The sequence below is a fragment of the Dromaius novaehollandiae genome, chromosome 2, assembly GCF_036370855.1.
Source record: "Dromaius novaehollandiae isolate bDroNov1 chromosome 2, bDroNov1.hap1, whole genome shotgun sequence".
Taxonomy (NCBI): Eukaryota; Metazoa; Chordata; class Aves; order Casuariiformes; family Dromaiidae; genus Dromaius; species Dromaius novaehollandiae.
In genome coordinates, this window is record NC_088099.1 from 131,065,501 (window position 1) to 131,086,398 (window position 20,898).

The following is a 20,898-nucleotide window of genomic DNA, read 5'->3' on the forward strand; positions in this document are numbered from 1 at the left end:
ATGTCCCTTTTAATGGCAGTGATTACCTTCCCCCCCATAGTTCTTTTAGTTGTCAGTCTCTTTCACATGTTGTGTATGCTCTTATCTGTATATGCATCACGTGTCTCATATTATGGAGAAAATCTTGGTTCCCATTCAACACAGTGGATGTTTTGCCTTTGAGTGAGAGTTTTGCCTTGTGTAAATTCAAATTCCAGCCTCTCCCCTGTTCTCTGCTCCTCCAGCAAAAGAACAGCAGGCTGGCCACTGATAAAAACATAATGCCTGCTATTTGCTTGGATTGCTTCTGCCTGAATGCTGGAAAACGCCGTTACAGCTGTGCTCAAAAATGTCTCTTTCTTTCCATAGCGACTTCCAGGTCTGTCACCCCAGTAGCATGGTCTCCCCATGCTTGTAACAAGGCTGCAGCTTTAGAGCTGAATGAACTGAATATTGCTGCTGACACTAGTGGCTAATGGCACGCCTGGTGCTGCATGTGATGACAACGAGGCAAGGTCCCTAGGGTCAGCAGTGTATTTGATGGCCAAAGCCACCGCCGTCACAGCGAGCCTTTCTCTTGGGGCATCCTAGCCGGACAGTGAGGCTCCCGGGCTTTGGAGCACGGCTCCCCCAAGGAAGCCCACAAGCAGCCACCAGCCGTACAGGCTGTGGTCTGCGGGCTCTGCTCTGCGCCCCTCTCCCAGAGCCCGGGGACAGCGGTGGGCTCCAGCCCAGTGGCAGAGATGTGGGGTTGTGTCTGAGGAGAGGCAGTATTGGTATTCCCGCCTGCCTCTTCTTTCCAGGCCCACGATAGCCTCCCTTACCTCCTTGCCTCTTGCTGCTTGGCCATTGTGCCCAGTGCCTGCATGTCTGTCCAGTGTTTCCCCCTCCTGCTCTCCTGAGACCATGCCCTGCTGCCTGTGTAGCCGGCCAGATAACGTGTGCCCTCCTCTCTATCACTGGGAACCAGCCTGAATCCATGGGTTTCAATGGGTTGTTCCACATGCACATGAGATTGAATCCTATCTCTTGTCCGTGGCCCGCTCCCAGTGGCCAAATACAGACAGACAGATCAGACCCTCAGCTAACATACAGCAAAATTTCTCTTATGCCAAAGTATACCCAGACACCAAGACAGCCAGGAAAACAAATTACTCAGTGCTCTCACATAGTGCTTATTTGATGGATTTCCTTGTTGTTACCAATAATTGTGAGATTAATTCCTGCAGAATTATCATTAACAGTGGTGAGAGCTCACATACATACCCGTACAGCCTTCTCCATCCGTTCGTTATTCAAGTGCAAGAATAGCAACTGACAAGTCTTGTGAGGTAAATATAAAGGTCAGCTGTTGCCTCCCTAGATGAGGGCTGTCAAAAAGAGAAAGGCACAGCCCTTCCAGTATGCAGACTTTTCCCAGCCTAATTTTACAACTTCCTTTTGCTGATTAGAATTAGTGAGCAAGCCTGTGAGGCCCGAGTGCTTTTTTGGTGACGTCCAGGAGGGTACATGTCCAGCTTCCCTTCGCATTGCGAGCATTTGGGTGAATAAATCCCCCCGGGTGCTCAAGGCTTTAAGCACAGGGTATGCTCTTGCTCGGATAAGGTATGTGCTTGAAATTCCTGAGTGGTGTTTACTGGCCTCTGTTCAGCAGGAGGTCAGGCTTCGGGAGCAAAATGATCCCTGCAAATCTGTGAGTGTGCGAACTGCAGCAGGGCTGCCTCCTGCTCAGACACTGTGGAACCGAGGGGATATTTCAGAGGAATTTTTCCTTCTGTTGAGACCTTGAGCCTGTAAGACTGTGTCTTGTGGGCAATGTTCTGGGAAGAAAAATACGAATATTATCCCATGAATGAAAACAGTCTTTTGGCTGAGATTATGAACTTGGGCTCAGAAAATACAAGAATCACTCCTACCTGATACACAAATCCTTGAGGGATATGAGGTAAATCACTTTGTCCTCTCATGTTTTTGTTCCTTATTGGAAAATTTGGAAAATTAAGTAGCTTTCCTCTCTATCTCACAGGACCAAATGAGAGGCATCATAATAAAGGGATAAGTGGAGCTCTGAATCAATGGTGAGACACACAACAGAAAAACCCTGTGACATGAGCAAAATATAGCCTTTCTGGAGTGAAATCATTTCAAATTTGTCTGAAAGAGAAATTAAAACTCAGTGAGAGAGAAGAGAATTTTGAAGACAGATGGGTTCAGAAGAAATGAGATACAATTGAGATCCTTATCAGTTTTGTTCTTCATTCTGACCTAGAACATATTCTTCTATATTTAACTGATCTATTTTTATTGATTTTTTAAACTTACTTTAATTGAGGTTCTCTGTGATCAGTCTAGCAAATTCATTTTGCTCATGAAGAATAAGCAAATATATTTTGTTCTTAAAATGACATCCCCTTCAGGCATAATAAGATATCTTGAATTTTTCTTTTTTTTTTCTCTAGGTATTCCATTCTTCTATGTATTCCATAGAATACATAAAATTTGTGACCATTGGATTTAGATTTCTTAGTACCAGGAGTACCAAATGTTTTAACGAAAATGTACTATACACACATGCCACTGTATGAATGCAGGCACTTCAGAGGGGGCAAGATGTACAGAGTTCATCTGAAAGAGTCACAGAATATAAAACCATATGTTTGAGAGCTGATCACATGGACTGAGTAACGAGGGTGATCACAATAAATGATCACGTGAAATGACATAGAAAAGTTTGCTGAACACAACAATACCAGAAAGCCTTTCTACCTTCTGACCAAAGCTGGAATTGTAATGAAATACTACACTGTAGTGGGAAGCTGATCTACCTCTAGTGTGAGCTCTTGCATGTTTGAAGTTGGACATCTTCAAAAATACCTGGGGTAAGAGCCATACCCCCAGTTTAACATGATCACTTCTATACAGTTATTTTTAGAATTGTGTGATCTCTCTGCTATGGTCAATCAATGAGATGGGCATTCTTTTTGCCTAACATTAGCCACTTAAAAATTTGGTGACTAGGCTAAGGTAGTTGTCTGCACTCCCTTTATAGACAAGGGAATGAGGTGAGCTTCTCCAGAAGCCTGAAGATATTAGTTTGCATCGGGATGTATCATACTCTGGGCATGCTTTTGCAGAGCGGCTATAATTGCCTTTCAGTAGGTGCCTAAGTTCACTAAAGCTAGAGATCAGCTGTCACCCAGCCCAGGTCAGCACGAAGGAGATGGATGCATGGGGTGCTTTTTATTTCTATACAATGCTATTTTGTGATTCATTGCAAAAATTATGCTTGCCCCAATGTTTGCAAAATGCACCAAATATGAATACTCTTCTTATGATATGATATGCTAAACTCAAACTGCATCACAAATCTTAGAACTTGAATGCAGGTTTACCTGCTATCTGCTTTGTTTCTCCTCGCCTCCAGTGGGAATCCAGGCTTTCTTCTGGTGTAATCTTCTTTGGGAGTAACTGCTGAGATTTCACCTAGAAACTGGTTACTCTTTGGAGAAAGAATCTATGTTCTTAGGAAGTCAGTTCTGCATTTGAAGTATTGACTATGAGTACTTTGTAATTCAGGTCTCTGTGATATTTTATATTCCTCACTGTCAAAGCATCCAAATGTCTCTCTGTCTTCCCTGCACTTAAATTGTTGCAAGTCCTCTAACATGGCGATGAGGATCTGTGGGGAAAACATGGGCTAATAGGACTGTGTTGGATTAAAAACAAGTGTGTGGGAGAAAATATAGACTCTGCTCAGGGCCAGGGGTCATGAAAAAGGTAAGAAGAACTTGGCAGGTTACACAGCTCTGTGAAAATTGCAGGAGCTGTTCTAGCCCACTCCTGTGATGTCTTTGCTGTGACTGTAATTCTTTAAGGGACAAAACTATCTGCCTAAAGGGACCTAAATAATATTTTAAATGATGACAAACATGAAATAATCTGAGCCAAATTCTCACTGGCATCAATCTTTTGGAGAGATGCAGCTTTTTATCTTATTCATCTCACCCACGATACTAAAAAAACATATTTGGATCAGAATGTTTCCTTCTTTACATTTATGATCACAGTATTTTAAGAGGCTTCGTAGTCTCTAAAAAGCGTATTACACCCAAAAATGGAGGCATTGTGATAAAAACCACCCCACAGCACATCTGAAGAATCTGAGCTTAGGAGGTGCCTCTTACATTTTCCACCAATTCATTGAACCTAACTCCTGCTTCTTTGAACCTCTTGTTCTCGGTGAAAACTGTGCTGACATGCTTTTAAAACATACAAATAGCTGTGACTATCTACGCAACATATTCTGTTCTGTTTTTGTTGTAATACGCGTTTCAGTTCATGAGTGCCGGAGCTAACACAGTTAATGCAGAGACAAAGCTCTGGTATTATGGCTTGTTTTTCCACTTGTTTCTGATGTGATTCTAAGGCACCTCGCCCACAAGGTCAAAGACTGCAGGTAGGTGGACCAACAGTTATAGCGTATAGCACCTCTCAGGAGATGCTCAGAACCAAGCTGTGGTCAACCTCATACACTAATTTGTTTGAACCTCATTATTTTATTAGGGAAGTGGATTTCAGATTCATTGCTGATTTAGCGCGGCTAGCGCACTACCACCTTCTGTGGTCTATTCCAACTCCTCATTGTGATCAGAGACATACAAACACATGACCCCAAGCATTTACAGTCTAGGCTGGATACAGCCAGTAAGTTCTCAGTGCAATTTTGCGTTTTAAAGGGAAGAATATGATGAAAGTGGCAACAGAGGCAATGGAGAAGCAGGACAGATGCAGTGGCAAAGCTGATGGGATGCAAAAACAGAAGAATATTCCTTATGCATAGAGTGGGCATTGGGCGGAGTTATTTCTATAAGCAATGTTACCTCCTGGAAGAGAAGATCTGAGGGTAAGCAACACAGCTGGAGATACTGCTGGAATATGGTCCAGAGCCTGCAGACACAAGGGAGAAGGGAGAGCACTTCAAAGAGAACTCAACATTTTGCAGTCACCTGCTGATTAAGAGACCCTAGAGCGTGGGCGGAGGGCGGCAAACAGGGAAACACATGACCATGAGGGCAAAGAGCCGGGGAAAATCAGCTGGTGGGAGTCAAAGGCGGAGGGAATAAAGGCAGGTGTCACTTCCACGGGAGAAGGGGCGAAGGCGATGGAGAGGCGCGCTGGCCGCCGGCGCGGCTGTCGGGGACCAAGGGCGGGATGCAGGGCCGGGGCCGAGCGGACGGGGGTCCCGGCGGCGGGAGGCAGCAGGCATGGCCCGGAGCGGCCGCTGCCGCCGGGAGGTGCCGCCGCCGCCGCCGCCCGGCACCGCCGCGCCCGCGCCCACCCCGGCGGCCGCGGGGGCCCCGGCAGCGCGGTGCCGCGGCTGCGCTGGCGGCTTTTGGCCCCGGCCGCCCGCTTCCTCCTCTGCCCGCGGGGCTCCGGCGGGGCGGCTCCGGCCATGCGGCAATTTCGGCGGTGCCGCGGGGAGCGGGCGGCCCCCTCGCTGCACGACCTCGCCCCCCCGCCCTGCCCCGGCGCTCCGGCCCCCGGGAGCTGCAGGGTTTGCGGAGGGTCCCGACGCAGAGCTCAGGCGGGCTCCGCGCAACCCCCGCGCCCCGCGGAGCCTCCCGCCCCGTCCGGCCCCACGCCCTGCAGACGGGCCGGGGGCGGCGGGCGGCGGCGGGGCTGCCCCGGGAGCGGCCCGGCGCAGCCCCCCCGCGGGGCGCGGGGGCGGCGGCGGCCCGCGGTTGCGGCCCCGGTGCGGGCCGGTCGGTGGCTCCCCGCGGGCCGGCCCGCGGGTGGGAAGTTTCCCCGGTGTGACCTCTCATAGTACGCGCCCGCTAGGAAATCTCATTCAAGTATTTTTGTCAATGGGGTGTGTGTGGGGGGGCACCTTGCTCCCCGGCCCCCGGCCCGGCTGACGTCACCGCAGAGGCGATAAATATCTGTTGATATAATTGGACGTGAGATTTGGGGTTGCGATAGCGAAACTCGGCCCATCGGCGCTCCGACGGGCCCCCATGATTTATTCAGCAGTGGATCGGGGCACGCAAGCGGCGCTGTCAGGAGAGCGTCAGCTTATTAGGCAAGTTCTGCGTGATTCCAGGAGAGGGTCTAAGCTATAAAAATCACGCGCCCGGGCTCTGATTAGGACCAAATCTGATCACAAGTTCGCCAGGAGACGGCTCCGAGGGAGAGCGAGAGGAAGGGACGCCGGGCACCGCCGAGCCCCGCCGCCGCCTGCCCTGCCGCCGCCCCGGTAGGTGCGGGAGCCGCGCCCGGGCGCGGAGCGGCGCGGAGCGCGGCGGGCTGCGCTGCGGGGCCTCCGCGCGGGGAACGCGGCAGCCGGGCGAGCCGCCGGGGCCGGGGGGAGCGGGGCGGGCAGCCGCGGAGGCGCGGGGGAACCGGGCGCTCACAGCCCGCGGCTCTTCGGGACAGCCGCCCGCCGCCCGCGGATGCCCAGAAACGCGCAGCACGGCGCACACGCGTTAGAGCCGCGCCGCGCCTCTCCGTGGGCAGACCCAGCCCAGCGCGGTCCGCGGCAGCCGCCGCCGGCCGCGCCCGGGGCCGTCGCGCAGCGCTGCTCCGCAGGGGCGGCCCCCTCGACGGCAGGGGCCAGCGGCGGCCGCGGCTCGGCGCGCCGGGGGGCCGCAGGGGACGCGGAGCGGCGCGTTTCAGCACCGGGACAGCGGCCGCCGGTGCGCGCCCCCTCCGCGCCCGCCGCTCCGCTCCGCGCCGCTGCCGTCCCCTCCCGCCGCCTCGACGGCCCGCGCTGACCGCGCCGGGCGTGCCCCCCCCACGTCCCCCTTCTGTCACCGCTGCAGGTTTGGGCCCCGACCATGAAGGTCCAGCTGCTGGTCTCCACGGGAATCCTGCTGGTGGCCCTCCTGCCCTGCCAGGAGTGCAGAGCTCTCAGCAAGAGCCCGGTGGCCGCCCGCGGGGCTCTGCAGCAGCCAGACTTCTTCCAGCAGCAGCAGCAGCCGCAGCAGCAAACTCTGCCCGTCCTGCTCCGCATGGGAGAAGAGTACTTCCTGCGCCTGGGCAGCCTCAGCAAGAGACCCGCGGGCTCCTCGTCCGCCTCTTCCAGCGGCACCAGCCGCCTACCGCCCGAAGCCGCCGCCGCCGCCAACTTTTTCCGAGCAGCGGTGCAACAGCTGCAGCAGCTGCCCGAGCGCTCGCTGGGGAGCCCCGAGGAGGGCGAAGCCGAGGGAGAGGCCGTGGAGAGGGAGAAGCGCTCCGAGGAGCCCCCGATCTCTCTGGATCTGACTTTCCACCTCCTGCGAGAAGTCTTGGAGATGGCCCGCGCCGAGCAGCTGGCGCAGCAAGCCCACAGCAACAGGAAACTGATGGAGATAATCGGGAAGTGAAAGGGCCCCTCCCCGCCTTGCCAAAGAGATTCCGCAGTTAGCACAAGAATAATTACACAGTCCGATGTACCATAGTGCTGCTCTGATGTCATCTCTTTATTTTTATATAGCTTTAAACCTAGAAGGGTGTACTCCGAACAGCCTCTGTCCCTTGACTAGCATGCACAACCGTGTACCAAGTGCAGAAACACGAGTGTCGTTTGTAACCTCCCCGACCTTTATTTATTTCTCCATTTCCCAGTTATTCTAGTGACATCGCTACGTAGGGATGTGTGAGCACTGGAAAAATTGTTGCCAAGAAGACAGATAACTTTTCTGGTGGGGGCAGGGAGGTGGGAGGGGGAATCTCTGTAAGCTACTTTAAATCCACTTTCTCCTGTAAACATTTTCACAATAAAACATCTTTTCAGCGCTCGGTCAATTTTGTTGTGTAAGAGAATGTTTAATATTTATATTTTTAATAAAAGCTGCAAAGTAACAACGGCTTGATAGACTTTCTTGCTTAGACCCTCGAGGGCTGCTCGCCTGCCTTCAGCGCTTAGCCGGGGCCGGGCTGGGAGCGCCCCGCGGCCGCAGGCCCCCGGGGGCCCCGCGGTGAGCCCCAACGCGCCCCCCCGCCGCGGGAGCGCCCCGGGGCCGGGCTGCGGGGAGGGGGGGCAGAGCGAAGCGACAGGCCAGGCAGTTCACGCCGGCTTCCGCCGCCGCCGCCTCTCCTGCAGGCGGCTCCCAGAGGCCCGCCCCGTCGGGCCGCCGGTCCCGGCCGCTGCCGCGGAGCGCCCGCAGCCCTGCGCGCAGCCTGCCGCAGGGCCGGGGCGCCGGGCAGCCCCCCCGGCCCTCCCGGAGCTGCGGTGCCGCTGCGGGGCTCCGCCAGCTGCCGCCACCCCCGAGGGCTGGGGGGCTCCTCCGGGCTCCCCGGCGCTGCAGCCGCCTCCGGCAGGGCCGTGCAGAAGCTAGTGAAACGTTCCCTGATTTATTTTCATTTCTTTTTTTTCTTAAGTGTTGTTTGTCCTCCTGTTTCCATGAACGCCCCAAACTCACTTCAGCTCCCTCATCCCAGTGGCAGAGTCGGGAAGACGGCTTCCTCCTAGGGATGTTAGGAAGGTTGTGGGGTGTGGGGGGAAACTTTGTGGGAGGAACGGGTGGAAATCTGTGAGGCTGACTGGGACCTGTGATCACAAACCCTCACCCCAAACTAATCCGTGGGAAAAACTTCTGCAGCGGTAGGAGGTAATGCGGTGACGATAGTGCAGAGAGGTGCTAGCTCCAGGCAGTATTAATCTCAAAGCTCTTTACAGACCTCACCTACATGACCCTCCAAAACGTCTCTTGCAGGGGAAATAGATATAAATCAGGGCTGTGATGACTCGCCAATGTGACTTAGTCCCTATAATGAGGCACGGTCAGGACTGGGCCTGGCTGGCTGGATTGCACCTCATAGCCTGCTAACGAGACACCGCGTTGTGCCTGCACTGCCAGGCTCACCTGTCCTGCTCTGGGCAGTGGATGTAGCACGGCCCTATGCTCTGCCAGCCAGTCTAGTGCCAAAATGATGTATTTAGGGTCTGACTCAGGGTTCCTGGAAAGAACCACATATAACTGGATCAGAGCTTTAAACCTGATCCTCTATGGCACTGGGCACTCCAAGCGACCTGCCGATCTCCCTTAAACACCACTGAGTGCTGAAACCCTGTCCCCAGTGAGGATACTTGCAGCTTCGCCTTCAGTGCATTTTGTAGAGCATCTCTGCTTTTAAGATAGAAATCTGGTTTCATTAGACATCTGCCAAGCACAGCATCTGCTGTGCACATGGAACAGGACATTCAGCGTTAGCCTTTTCCACAGTGCACCATGGTGCCTTCTGATTAAACGTTCAGCAAATAGCTGTGGCCACCTCACTGCGCCCTGGTTTCGTGCAAGGACATGTTCCCTTTCCTGTATGCTGATCTCATGTATGACTGAGAAGATGTGGATGCTGGTTACGGCTGGACAGACCCGTGGGCAGCGCTCCATCCGCTTCCCCACACAGTCAGAGCTGTGGGCCACCCCATGCATGAATGGTGGTTAGGCCAGTGCTTTCAATGTGCACATCTTCCTCATCCCCACTGCTATGCACCCTCCCTACCAAGAACCCTGTTTGTGTGTGTCATCTGCTGTGGCTTAGCAGCAAAAGCAAGTGCAGAAAGAATAAAAAGAGAAGAAACGGCACCTTCCCTCTCCCCTCCTGTGAATGGCTCCTGCAGTACAGGATGTCCCGGTACCGTGGGGACTACAAGTGACCATGGGGAGGTGTTTAGACTTAACCCTGATTTGGAGGTGCTGAGAAGGGGTAGTTTCACTGATGTCACTGGTGCTGACAAGCTGTCCGGGCTGGACACAGGAGGGAACTGGGGGGAAACACTCTGTATTGGCAAAGGATACTATCAGGGAATGCCATATTAGCATTTTAACTAACAACATGGATGAAGCATTTACACCTACACGAAGACATGCTAAAAAGTGAATAAATAGTGAAACATTAGCAGTGCTCATCCTACAGCTGTAGTGATGCCATTTTCCCCTTGGAAACAAGAAATTATTGGAAAACACTCTGACTGTGGTAGTACAGCAATTTGTCCCCGTGCTCCCACCCTTTTCAGGACTCCATCATCTCAAGGGCTGGGTACAGTGTGGAGGTCAGCTGGGTTCCTGCGAGTGAAACCTGCTCGGATGTCCCTTTCCAGGTCTGTTTCTTTGTTGACTCCAGGCAGGCTGCCCGCGCTTGCGGTCCCTCAGAGAAGCACACCAGAAGCCAGCCCGAGTGGGTCATCATTCGTTCAGGGAGTTCAACCAGGAGAAAGAGAAGACATGACGAGCCGGCTCATCACCCCTCTGGTGGCTCACAGGTGTTTCCTCCACGTGTCGTTGAGGGGATGGTTCAGAACCAGTCTGCAAAGGAAGGACAAGTTGACAAATGGAAGAGGAAAAGATGAATTGAATTAAAATCCTTAAGATATCACAGTAGGCAGAAAAACAGAATAAAGTGGGTAAAGGGGAAAAGGTGGGGAACATGAAAACTTGGGGAGGCCAGCCAGAGTAGAAACACCAGAGAAGTCATTGGGACTTCTGCCACCAACACTGGTAGAGGAAGGATTATACTATGTGTGTGTGTCGCCCCTGCGCACAGAGCTTAATCCTGATTTGGGCCTCTGGGATATCATTGCAATGAAGGTGATAACTGCCTGTTTATAAGTGATCCTGAGCCAGCTTGGCTTGTGTAGCTGGGCCTCCAGATTGATGTGGTCCTAAGCCAAAACTTATTGTCAGTTCACTGCCACTCAACATGATACTTGTTCAGCTGTCATAAAATGTGCCTTGCATTTTTTTTGAAGTCTTTTAATATTTATTTCCTTTCAATTTTACTCAGCCCAAGAAAATAAATAATGCAGAAATAAGCTTCTGCTTCTCCTCCCAGGCACACAAAACAGGTATCCTACACTTACAGGAAAAAAGGAATCTGGACTTCATATACTGTACCCGCTAATCACAAACAGGAATTATTATTATTATTTAATTAACTGAATGTTTAACGTGCCACTAGAATATAGAGAAATATTTTTACTAATCCCAGAGTCTTCAGATCCCTTGGCAGAGTGAAGACTAGCTTTGTGATATTATCAGAAATGCCATGAAAGATAAAATAAACAAAAATGGGTGTTTTGGTAGCTAAGGGATGCTTTGTGTCTTCAGTATTAAAACCATAATTACCTACATACTTACATACATACACACATACACTACTGTACACTCTTAACATTAAAAAAGTTGTAAAAGCCTTGGGCCCACCCTATGGGTCCTCTCTGTGTAGGGTTTCACCTTACTTTGGGAACTCCAGCATGATCTCAGAAGGACTATTTGATGTCAAGATATTACACAGTAGAGAGAAAATGGCAGAATAGTGTCCTCTGAATTTTAACACATCTCCATCATTTACAACACTGTCCGAAAACAAGAAGTTACCAAAGCAGTGATGCTATCATACATGCCCAGGAACAAACAGTGAAGCAGGGATGCTTATGAGGAACTGAAGCATGGGATGGATGATTTTTCTAAGCATTTTTGTAAGTATTTAACATGAAAGTGTGCTATATGAATTACTGAGAAGTGATGGTATGTTCTGTATAAATTGGCTAGTGGGCTTCATTCCAGTTACTACCTGAGTGCCGTGCCACCAACAGACAAGACAGCTCAGAGGTATGAAAGAAAGTAGCTCCTTATCACTTTACTTATATCTAATCAGAGTTTGTAGCTTCTTCTGCAGACCCAGACCCTCAGTTGCTCTGGACTGGAATAGCCTTAATAGTTTCAGTGAACTGCTAGCTGAGAATCTGCCTTAATGTCTGAAATATGGACTAAACTTTCCACATTTTTACAGTAACATTTTTGAAGAAAGACACCTCTGCTGCTTGCTGCAAAATACAGGACTCAGGAAAGATTTTTTATGGACATGAAACTTTTCAAAATAATATTGCTTTTGCTTGCTAACTCTACCATGTACTTTATTAAGAACACACATTCAGTGAAAAACCTGGAGAAACAGCTACCTACGTGAATATAGAAGTCCAGTTTCAGCAACGCTGGTGGGAAGCATTGTCTCCTAGGCTTATGCAAAAGCATGGTAAGGAATTGGGCCTGTGGGGCCAGATCTTCAGCTGAAAAGGCACATAGCTAATCAAGTCTCAATTATAGAAGATCTGACTCTCAGAATGCAAACCTTTTGACTGAAATGTTCCAACTCAGATTGCAAAAGTCAGATATCAGCAGTAAATAAATGGCTAGATTTTCAAAGTTGTAAGGGACTGCTTGATCTCATTGGATGCAGAAGTGTAGGTGGTTTATTAGTCCTCTGTGATGTTGAAAATTTTGCCTTTTATTTTGGAAGGACAACTGGAGTGCCTGGGATAGCTAAAACTCATTTTGAAACTGATTGTGCAATTTTGTGCACCAAGCCCTCAGTGGCATGTGTAACCCTGCATGGGACAGCCTTCACCCTTGTTTTTCCTCCTCTCCCTGAAGGAGTATGACTGGAAAGAGGTTTAAAAAATCATTTCCTGCATTTTATTCCTTTTCTACTTGAATGACACCGGTACCTTGCCATTTCTCTCCCTGCGCAGGACAAGCTTCCTTTATCACTTCTATTTGCTGTTCCAACCCGCCATTATCCAGAAACATACTGTAACCAAAGCTTAACTTTGTAAGAAAGAACTATTTATTAGCTTAAAGTTAAGTAGCTTGTTTCATAGGATTTGAGCCTAGCAGTGCTAGAAGAAATAAAGCACAATGTAAAGACTTAGACTGGAAAGGTGACAGCATTACCTTGCTAACCAGCACTGCTGGTACTGCATTTCAAACAAAACAATTTGTGTCTACATCACTGACAAAATCATATTTCATAATATGTTAACTCCTTCATATTCTGATGTGATGACATCTTCCTAGGTCAGCAAAACAATGTTGAAGCTCCAACATATTCCCACTGGGTTTGGCTGGATGAAGCATTAACTCCCAGCACCTCACTGGACTCAGGAGGCTGCCAGTCTGCAATATCTCGATGTGCCTTTCCAAGAGCAATAATTTGCCATCACACCCAGCTGGGAGTGAAGCACACACAAAACTCACAACAGAGCCATTCCTTGGCTTTTAGACTTGTGTTTTTTCATCTGTGACATTTTAGGATTTGTGCTCTGAGTTGTACAGTGACTGAGGTACGTTATCCTCGTGTGAGGCAAGAGACCACCGAAAGGTGCCTGGAGCAACTCTGTCCATACTATTAAATCCATTTTGCCCTTGCAACAGCAGCCCACACAACTCAGAGCTGTCTGAGACAAAGATTTCAGCTTTTACAGAAAAGAACTTTTTGAACTGGAAGTAATTTTTAGGTAGAAAGTTGAAGCAGGTCCCCTCAGTGTCAACAGGATCTGGACATCCAACCTCTCTACAGGTCCTTGCAATCTCACCACAGAACACCCTGCTTTCCCTGTTACTGCAGTCTTACTCCATTGTCAGAGAAAAGCCTTCTGCTGAGCAGGGCACAGCCTTTGCACATGCCTTTCAGGTGTTTCAGATACAACACTTTGTTGCATTTGTCCATCACTATTAGGTAACTATTGTTAGGCTTCTACCTGAGCTTTATCTCTTGGTCTTGGAGATCTCATGGGTAGGGCTTGTTTTTCACACTGCCTAGAATAACAAGTCCCAACCCTCGATTTGGGTCCCTAACATTAATAAGGAATAACTAAAGTGTTTACCTCAGATTGGATTAATCACATTAAGCCAATGCTGAGAGAGTGCTGAATACTTACGCTTTGATTTGTATTTTCCCCTGTGGTGTCGAGTGACATCTGATGATGCTTTCAGTAAGCACCAGGAATTTTCACCAGGCCAACTCATGAAGCAGGGAGGGAAGAACACCCTGCATGACTGATGGCTAGATTTGTTTTTTGCGTAGGCAAAGTCGTAGTTGGAGTTTGCATGCCAACTCTTTGGAGGTGCTGAGCAATGAGAACTCCCACTGGCCATTTAGCACCCTTCAGCATCTGGCACACTACGAATTTGTGTGACTAAACAGTAATAAGTTTAATCTGATGAATTGTATCAAAGTTGTGAGTACTCAGCATCTTTCAGCATTTGCTTCCTTAAGCACAAGTACTAGGTAAATCTATATGAAGTTCTAACAAAGGGTGTGGATGAGAGGAAAGGGGCAAGAAACTATCACTAGTGTTTTCATTTAATAGGACCCTGCAGTTATCCTATTTATGTTGGGAAAAAATAGTCAGTCTAGGGCTTCTAGATGCCTGAAACACCATGAAGTCCACACACTCTGTTCTGCTTATATCCACTAATCTCTATAGCCTTCAGCTACAGGACTGGGATCCATCTTACCAAATTTTAGTCATTCAGAAGTGAGATGTTCAGTCAAGTAAATTGTATTCAGTGTCTATGAGAGAAGGGCAGCACCAGAGGGTGATTTGCTTCATTGTAAAAGAACTGTCTCTGGACTGGATTGCCTTATGGAGATACCTGTCTCTAACTGTTGACTCTGAGACTCTTGGTGACCAAGATAGACTAGATCTGTCTTTTAGATAATTACAGATGAAAGATCTCACTCAAATACTTCAGAATATCAGAAAATTGCTTGATAGGAATTGAAAACCACTATTACTTTTTACAAAATCTGTAACTCCTAAATTTGGAAAGTGGGGAGGAAAGGTGGAGGAACTTAACTGTCTTCTTCAATTTGCTTTTCGTTCTGGGCAATTTTTTGCTTATTTTTGACTTCCAATTAGGTAGGATCTGGAGAAGCCATTGTTATAATGGCCTTCTCTGAGGTTATACCACACCAGCTTACAAGGAAACATGAAAAATAAAGAGAAATGAAGGCTGAACTAGTTGGTTCCTCCAGAGCTGGAGATCACCCAGCAGTATACTTTATCCGAAGTTTGCATGAGTAAATGATCACAATTTTATCTAACTAGTCAGAAAACAAAAATGGTTGCTGGCTTTATGCTGGCCATAGGAGAATAGATTATACCTTTGTTGGCAAAGCTAAAATGACCTCTTCACATTCTTTTGAATGAATTAGATTCACCATAGTGAATTTATACCAGTTGAAAACTTTGTATCACCTCAGTATGTTATTTCTGAGCTAGTACTGAGTTCTGCAAAACTGCATTTAGCATCTTGTGGGAATCATGGTCTCAAATTTGAATTAATGAGAAAGGTCTAGATTTACACTGAAATAAGTGAAAAGAGAATGCATGTAAATTATTAGAAGTCAATGAGCCCTAGGAAAGGAGTTCATTTCTTACAGCAATGCACACGGATGCTCTGGTTGGTTACAAACAGCTCCTTCATGCACCTTCATAGATGTTTGCTGAAGCTGTGCTAACGAAATGCAGATCCTGCTCCTTGGCACCCTTTACACCTCATCTCTCCATGACTCACTGTCCATTTGCATTGCTGCAGCTGTTCACAGCATTTTGCTGACAATGGCAATGTTACTGGAATGACATCAATTTGGTTTTTTTTGTTTTTGAGGTGAAGGAAGATATTTTTAACCTGGACCATTTGAGTGATTTGATTCCAACACAGCCCCACAAACAGCTGCATCAGCACAATTGCGATGCGAGTGGTAGCAGCTGGGCAGGAACAAGAAGCAGGTCCGTTTGGCAAGAACCTCCTAAACCACCTTTGCTGCCAGAGAAAGAAAGACAATACACCCTGGCAAGCATCTGAACCAGCCAGTTCTTTCACTGCCTCCTCTTGATCCAGTGGGATAGCAAGAACGTGAATTTGGAAGAAAATGCAGGTCTTGGAGAAAGAAGCAGTGAAACTACAGGCTTCTTGCTTCCAAGGTTTCTGTAGCCTCAGAAATGAGTGAGAAATTAAAGTTAATTCCCATATTTTATCTAGCTTGTTTAGAAACAAACCCTGGTGTTGACAAGAACAAGCATTATTAAAAAATGCTAGCTGGTTGCAAAGCCATCACAGAATCTGTAGGCTGTGTTTGTCTGCCTCAAATGTCAAGTGTTACACTTCTGGCACTCAATACTTCCAGGCAGCGGAAACAAAAAGAGCACAACAGGTTATTTTTAAGTAGTTTAAACTTTAGTTCAAGCATTTTGTTTTCACATTTTTTATGCAGTCTAGCTCCTTCAGCATAACACCTGGCAGCTGTCACATATATCACAACAATACTGCTTCAAGCTAAGAGGCAGCTTACTTTATACGGATCTTTTCTTTTTATTAGGGGGAACCAACAGAATATTCTCTGAAATAATTGCTAAGATTACCTGCCACTAAAAAACATATGGTGGCAGACAAAATAATACAAACAGACAAACTCCATCAATCATAGTACTAGCTGTGTCACTCTCTGAATAGTGGCCAGTAATGAATTTTAAATGTCCATTGGGAGCAAATGCTTTTCTTCAAAAGATTTTCATTATATTACAATTAGTATTATGTGGCTAATGACTAATGCAATGTCTCTCACTTAATGATCTTAGAGACCAAGTTCAGAGAAAAAGTCTGGCTAGCTTGTTTTGGTGCAGAATCTGTACATCTCCCACAGGATACCAACATCCAGACACTTCAACCAGTGGTGGAAATAGTTCTAGAGAGTAGTTTAAGAGAGTGCCTTGTTTCTGACTGGTGTTTGAGACAAACTAAATACAATTCCACTTTCTATATAACCAGTCTTTTTCATAAATGAAATAAAAAAGCCAGAAATACGACACCCTTTTAATATTCCATGCACTATTGCAGCTGAAACTTCTTTTTCTTGAGAGTAACTACCTACAAATCTTAATAAAACCTTTTTCTGCCACTGTCCAAGAAAATGAAGGAAAACCAAGAGAAGAGTCTTACAAATGTGTGAATGCTAAGGCTGCATGATCAAAATAGTCTTTCCTGGATTTATCCACACATCATTCTCTGCTCCTCTCATAATGAAGTTTTTGAGGACCTCTTGATCAATGAGCCATCTATAATTTCTGCTTCTTTTCCAGGCCTACTGGAGAACTGTCCAGCAAAGAAAACATCATCCTGAGAGACTGTAGGAGTAAGCAGTAAGTGCTGGCCTCTGGTATCAGAAAGCTACTCATTACTATCAACTCTTTCTCCTCCTTTTGCTTCAACAAGCCAGTAGGTACAACTTCAGGTCAACAAGTTAACCATGAAGTAAAAACCTTCCAAGTACTTCTCTGTGGTAGTGACCCATCTGATTCACGTCAAAGAACCGTTCCTATTGACTTTCAGGGAGACGTAACAAATCTAGTAATGGCTTAACATCATTTTGCCTCTGTCACATAGTCTTTCCATTGAATAATATGGAGTGTTGTAAATTAAAACTTTTTCTTTCTCTCCAAATGATATTTTTGCAAATCCAGTGAATGAGACATAGTGCCAGTTCAGGCTGTGACTCACCCTGAAGCTCCATTCACTGGATCAGATAACAGAGCCAGCATAGCTGTGAGGTGTGCAGACACATACCATGTTTCAGAGGTTTGAGCACTGCTTATACTTACATCATGAATGATTGACTTAGTTAGGTTGTTGTAAGTATGCTGGAGGTGATATACGTGAGCTGTGGACACATCACATGCTCTGTGAGAGTCAAAAATACACTGACAGAGCTCCAGGAGGAAACACTGGAACACCAGCTAAAGCAACAGGTTGCTACTCTTTCAAGCCACCATGTAATGGAAAGAGTGTATGCCACAGTTAAAACACCTTTTTCCCTGATACAGTCTGTTGCCCCTTTTTCTCTGTGTGCTTGTTTTTCCATGTTTTGATTTGCCTGAATCTTCTCTTTCAGACCAGAGTAATCAAAGCGGGTAGCCAAGAAATGACTCTACTCCAATAATAACACTTTGCTCAGCTAGCAGCACTGTGACTTCCCGGGCAGGCGTCTGAGGTATCATGTCTCACATTATAATCTGTGCTCATGCATGAGCAATGCTGGCCTGTTCACACACTGCTCAGCCAACCTACGTGCAAGATATTAAACCACACTTCCTGCTGCCCAGTTCCCAGGTGAAGTCTAAAGAAGCTGTGATAAATACTGCTCTTAAAGATGCAGATTCAATTGCAAGTATTGACCCAATTACTAAGGAGCATAAAGAGACAAGTGGCACCAATGCCAAGCTTGGAACTGATTTGCAACTGGGCTGACACCAGTTCCTTAAAAAAAAAAGCCTTTATTTTATAAAGGTAAATTAAAAAAATTACATTTAAATATGAAAACAAATGTATTTTAAAAAATAAAATGGGTGCCAGATACCAAAAAGGCTCATTGCCCTGATGGGGGAAAAGAACAGCTATGTTTCCTCAATAAATCATTTTGTAATAGAGTAAGTCAAACAGCAACTGTTTCAACTTGAAAAATAGCCACTTTTTTGCACAGAAGTGCTGATCCATGAGTGCTTTAGGAGACTGGGACTGTATTTTGATCACCACCTTTGGTGGGTGACACAGACTTGGGCAGATGTGACAGGATCTTCTCTAAATTAAAGAGTGAGTGAGAAATTCGGACCACTTGTTCTCCAGGATTGTGGGATCCTTCTTCTCTATTCAGTCAAAAGGAAAGTCCTCTGACAACTACGGATGTCAGACATCTGTAGCAGGGTTGGAATAGTGCAGTACCTAACCTTCTCTATTGGCTGGTAAATTGGGGTGATAGCTGTTTGAATTAGTTATTGGTCTCTTAAACTTAATCAGCTAAAGATTATTGTAAATATGTCTAGAAGGTATATCACCTGAAAAGGGATTTAAGGGTGAATTAGCACTGTATTTCCTATGTCTCTCTCCATCTGTTTTTTTTTTCTTTTGAATGTAAATGTACCCACCAACCTGCAGCTGCATTTCAAGTGCCAGATAGGCAGGCACTGAAACAGGCAAGACGCTCTTCACTCTTGTCTGTTCGAGGCCCCCAAAAGTCAGCAAAGCCTAGAAGTGGCATGATTCAATTTTCAAACATGAGGAGTTGGCTCTAACTAACTGCTAATTACTGCCCATGGGATTTTCAGTATGTATAGTCAGATAGGCTGGTATTTAAATATTGATCCATCTCTCACCCTTACACGTTTACAAGCCCTGCTTTACACAGAATAGCTTACAGCTGCACGGGAAGGCTGAAATGTTTCAAGGCAGTAGGAAGATAACTAAACCAAATATTCTACAAACAGGTGGCCTGTGTTGTTGTGACATAGATCTACCATAGCATGATGTAAAACAGCAACAATTCATCCCTGGTTAAGAAATACTCTTTGTTTACATGCTATTTCCCTTTCAGGACATCTTAACAGAGGAGAGAGCGAGAGATGCTCTGAGAAGCAGGCTTCGTGGAGGTAGAAAGAAAGACAGAGTCTGGGTGAGCCTGGCTTTGTATTAATTTGAACAGGAGAAAGAGTTTTGTCCACCCTGTCATTGCTGGAGTCCTAGCATTGCTAGCAATGGACTGAAATTGAAACATATACAAATCAGATGGTATCTGTGACTCACCAGACAAATCACAGACCAGACTATTTGAGGTAAAACTTCAGGTGAAATATTTGCCACTCGTATTAATTATGTGAAACCGATTTCTGAAAGCCGGTCTTAATACATTGCCCTCGCAACTCATCATTGCTGCCTCTGAATCATGCAGATAATTCTCAGAAGCAAGGGAAAGAAAGGTGTTAAAAGGGGAGCAATCAAGACTTTCCTGATTTTCTCTGCATGTATTTGCTAAACTAAGGAAAAAAAAAAAATCTCACCTTAAGCACAAAGTCAAGATGCAAAATGGAAATTTACAAGTAGAAATTGCCACCAACTGAATAACAGCCTGAATGGCCTCAGACCTGGACTTTATAACTCAGCTCCGGCTCAGTAAGTCAAATTAGAGAGAAGCAAAAGCAGAATTTTTGGAACGTTAACTGTCTGAGATTTTGCATCTAATATTTCCCCTGTATTTCAGCTATGGCTTGAATAATTTTTTAAAAGTGAAATTTAAGTGAGATTTAGGAGGAAGCTTCAAACAATTTAACTGGGTCTCGTATTCTGGTTCATGGGTCCTCTGCAAAAGGCTAAGCCTCACTGAGGATAGATGACCCATATTTCATTCCATCAAATCCTGTAGATATTTTGAACAGTACAGGCATAGACCCATCCAGTTTTCTACCTAAGATGCAGTACGAGCATATTCAGATGCAGACAGTAGATATCGAGTTGAATTCTGTTCTCTGTGCTCTTGGATCCTTCAATAACACTAAATACGCTTGCACAAGTGAGAAAAGAGGTTTTGGAGCAGAAACTGGCTTCCTGGGGGAGTTCTGCTAGGGCTATGTTTGCTGTTGATATTAACAAACTTTCTGTCCCATTTTGCGGGCAACTGTAGGAAGGCTGCGTCGGGTTGGCCAGAGAGGAGACCCTTGCTTAGTGTTAATTCCCACTAAATCCGGCCTTGCAAAACTCTGTTCTCTCAAGCAGGCAATCCTCTCCCTGGGAGCACTAATAGGCTAACTTAGCTGAGCAAGACTGGCAAGACCGAGTTTCCAATTTGCAGAAGATAAATGAGATTATTACTTGCATATCCCCACTACACTCATGTAATAATTCCAGAGAAGCTATAGCTAAAATGTAGAACTGAGCTGAAATGTAGAACTGCACCTTTTCTGGACTGATGGAAAAGCAGAGATACATGAGCAAGAAGCGCAGCCTGATCTCTCTCAGGTTTATTTTTGTTTTAAATAATCTTATTTTGTCTATGTTGTCTGCATATTGACATGACAACCAATTGGCTAAAACTTAGCTAAATACTGACCTCTCTGACATATGATTTAATGCTGTCTCATGGAAGAATATGTGAAGGATCACCAGCTGAAACTGAAGTATTCAGCAGCGGGGCAAAGAGAACTACAACACCTGAATACAGAAAGGAATGTCCCTATGGTAATTCTGGCAGGTGGCATAAGGTTGCAAGCAAGTAATAGAAAATTTAAAAACTGATGAAACAAGATTAACATAGGCCACTCCATTAGTA

The 20,898-nt window shown here is 46.7% G+C and overlaps 2 protein-coding genes across 2 annotated transcripts in view; one reads left to right on the forward strand and one right to left on the reverse strand.

Annotated features, from left to right (window-relative positions):
• The first annotated feature begins 6,802 nt into the window (after positions 1-6,802).
• On the forward strand, positions 6,803-7,817 carry CRH (corticotropin releasing hormone). The gene has a single exon (XM_026115236.2). The coding sequence runs from the start codon at positions 6,813-6,815 to the stop codon at positions 7,338-7,340; it is 528 nt and encodes a 175-aa protein (XP_025971021.1). The 5' UTR covers positions 6,803-6,812; the 3' UTR covers positions 7,341-7,817.
• Positions 7,818-10,014: 2,197 nt separating this feature from the next.
• Positions 10,015-20,898, reverse strand: part of TRIM55 (tripartite motif containing 55) — a 41,248-nt gene continuing 30,364 nt past the window's right edge. Inside the window, exon 10 of the mRNA XM_026115213.2 lies at positions 10,015-10,265. Within this exon, the coding sequence (XP_025970998.1) occupies positions 10,146-10,265 (120 nt within the window). The 3' untranslated portion in view covers positions 10,015-10,145. The remainder of the gene's footprint in view (positions 10,266-20,898) is intronic.

What these genes read in the sequence shown, in the direction of transcription:
- CRH (XM_026115236.2), top strand. Translation starts at nt 6,813, where the DNA reads ATGAAGGTCCAGCTGCTGGTCTCCACGGGAATCCTGCTGGTGGCCCTC.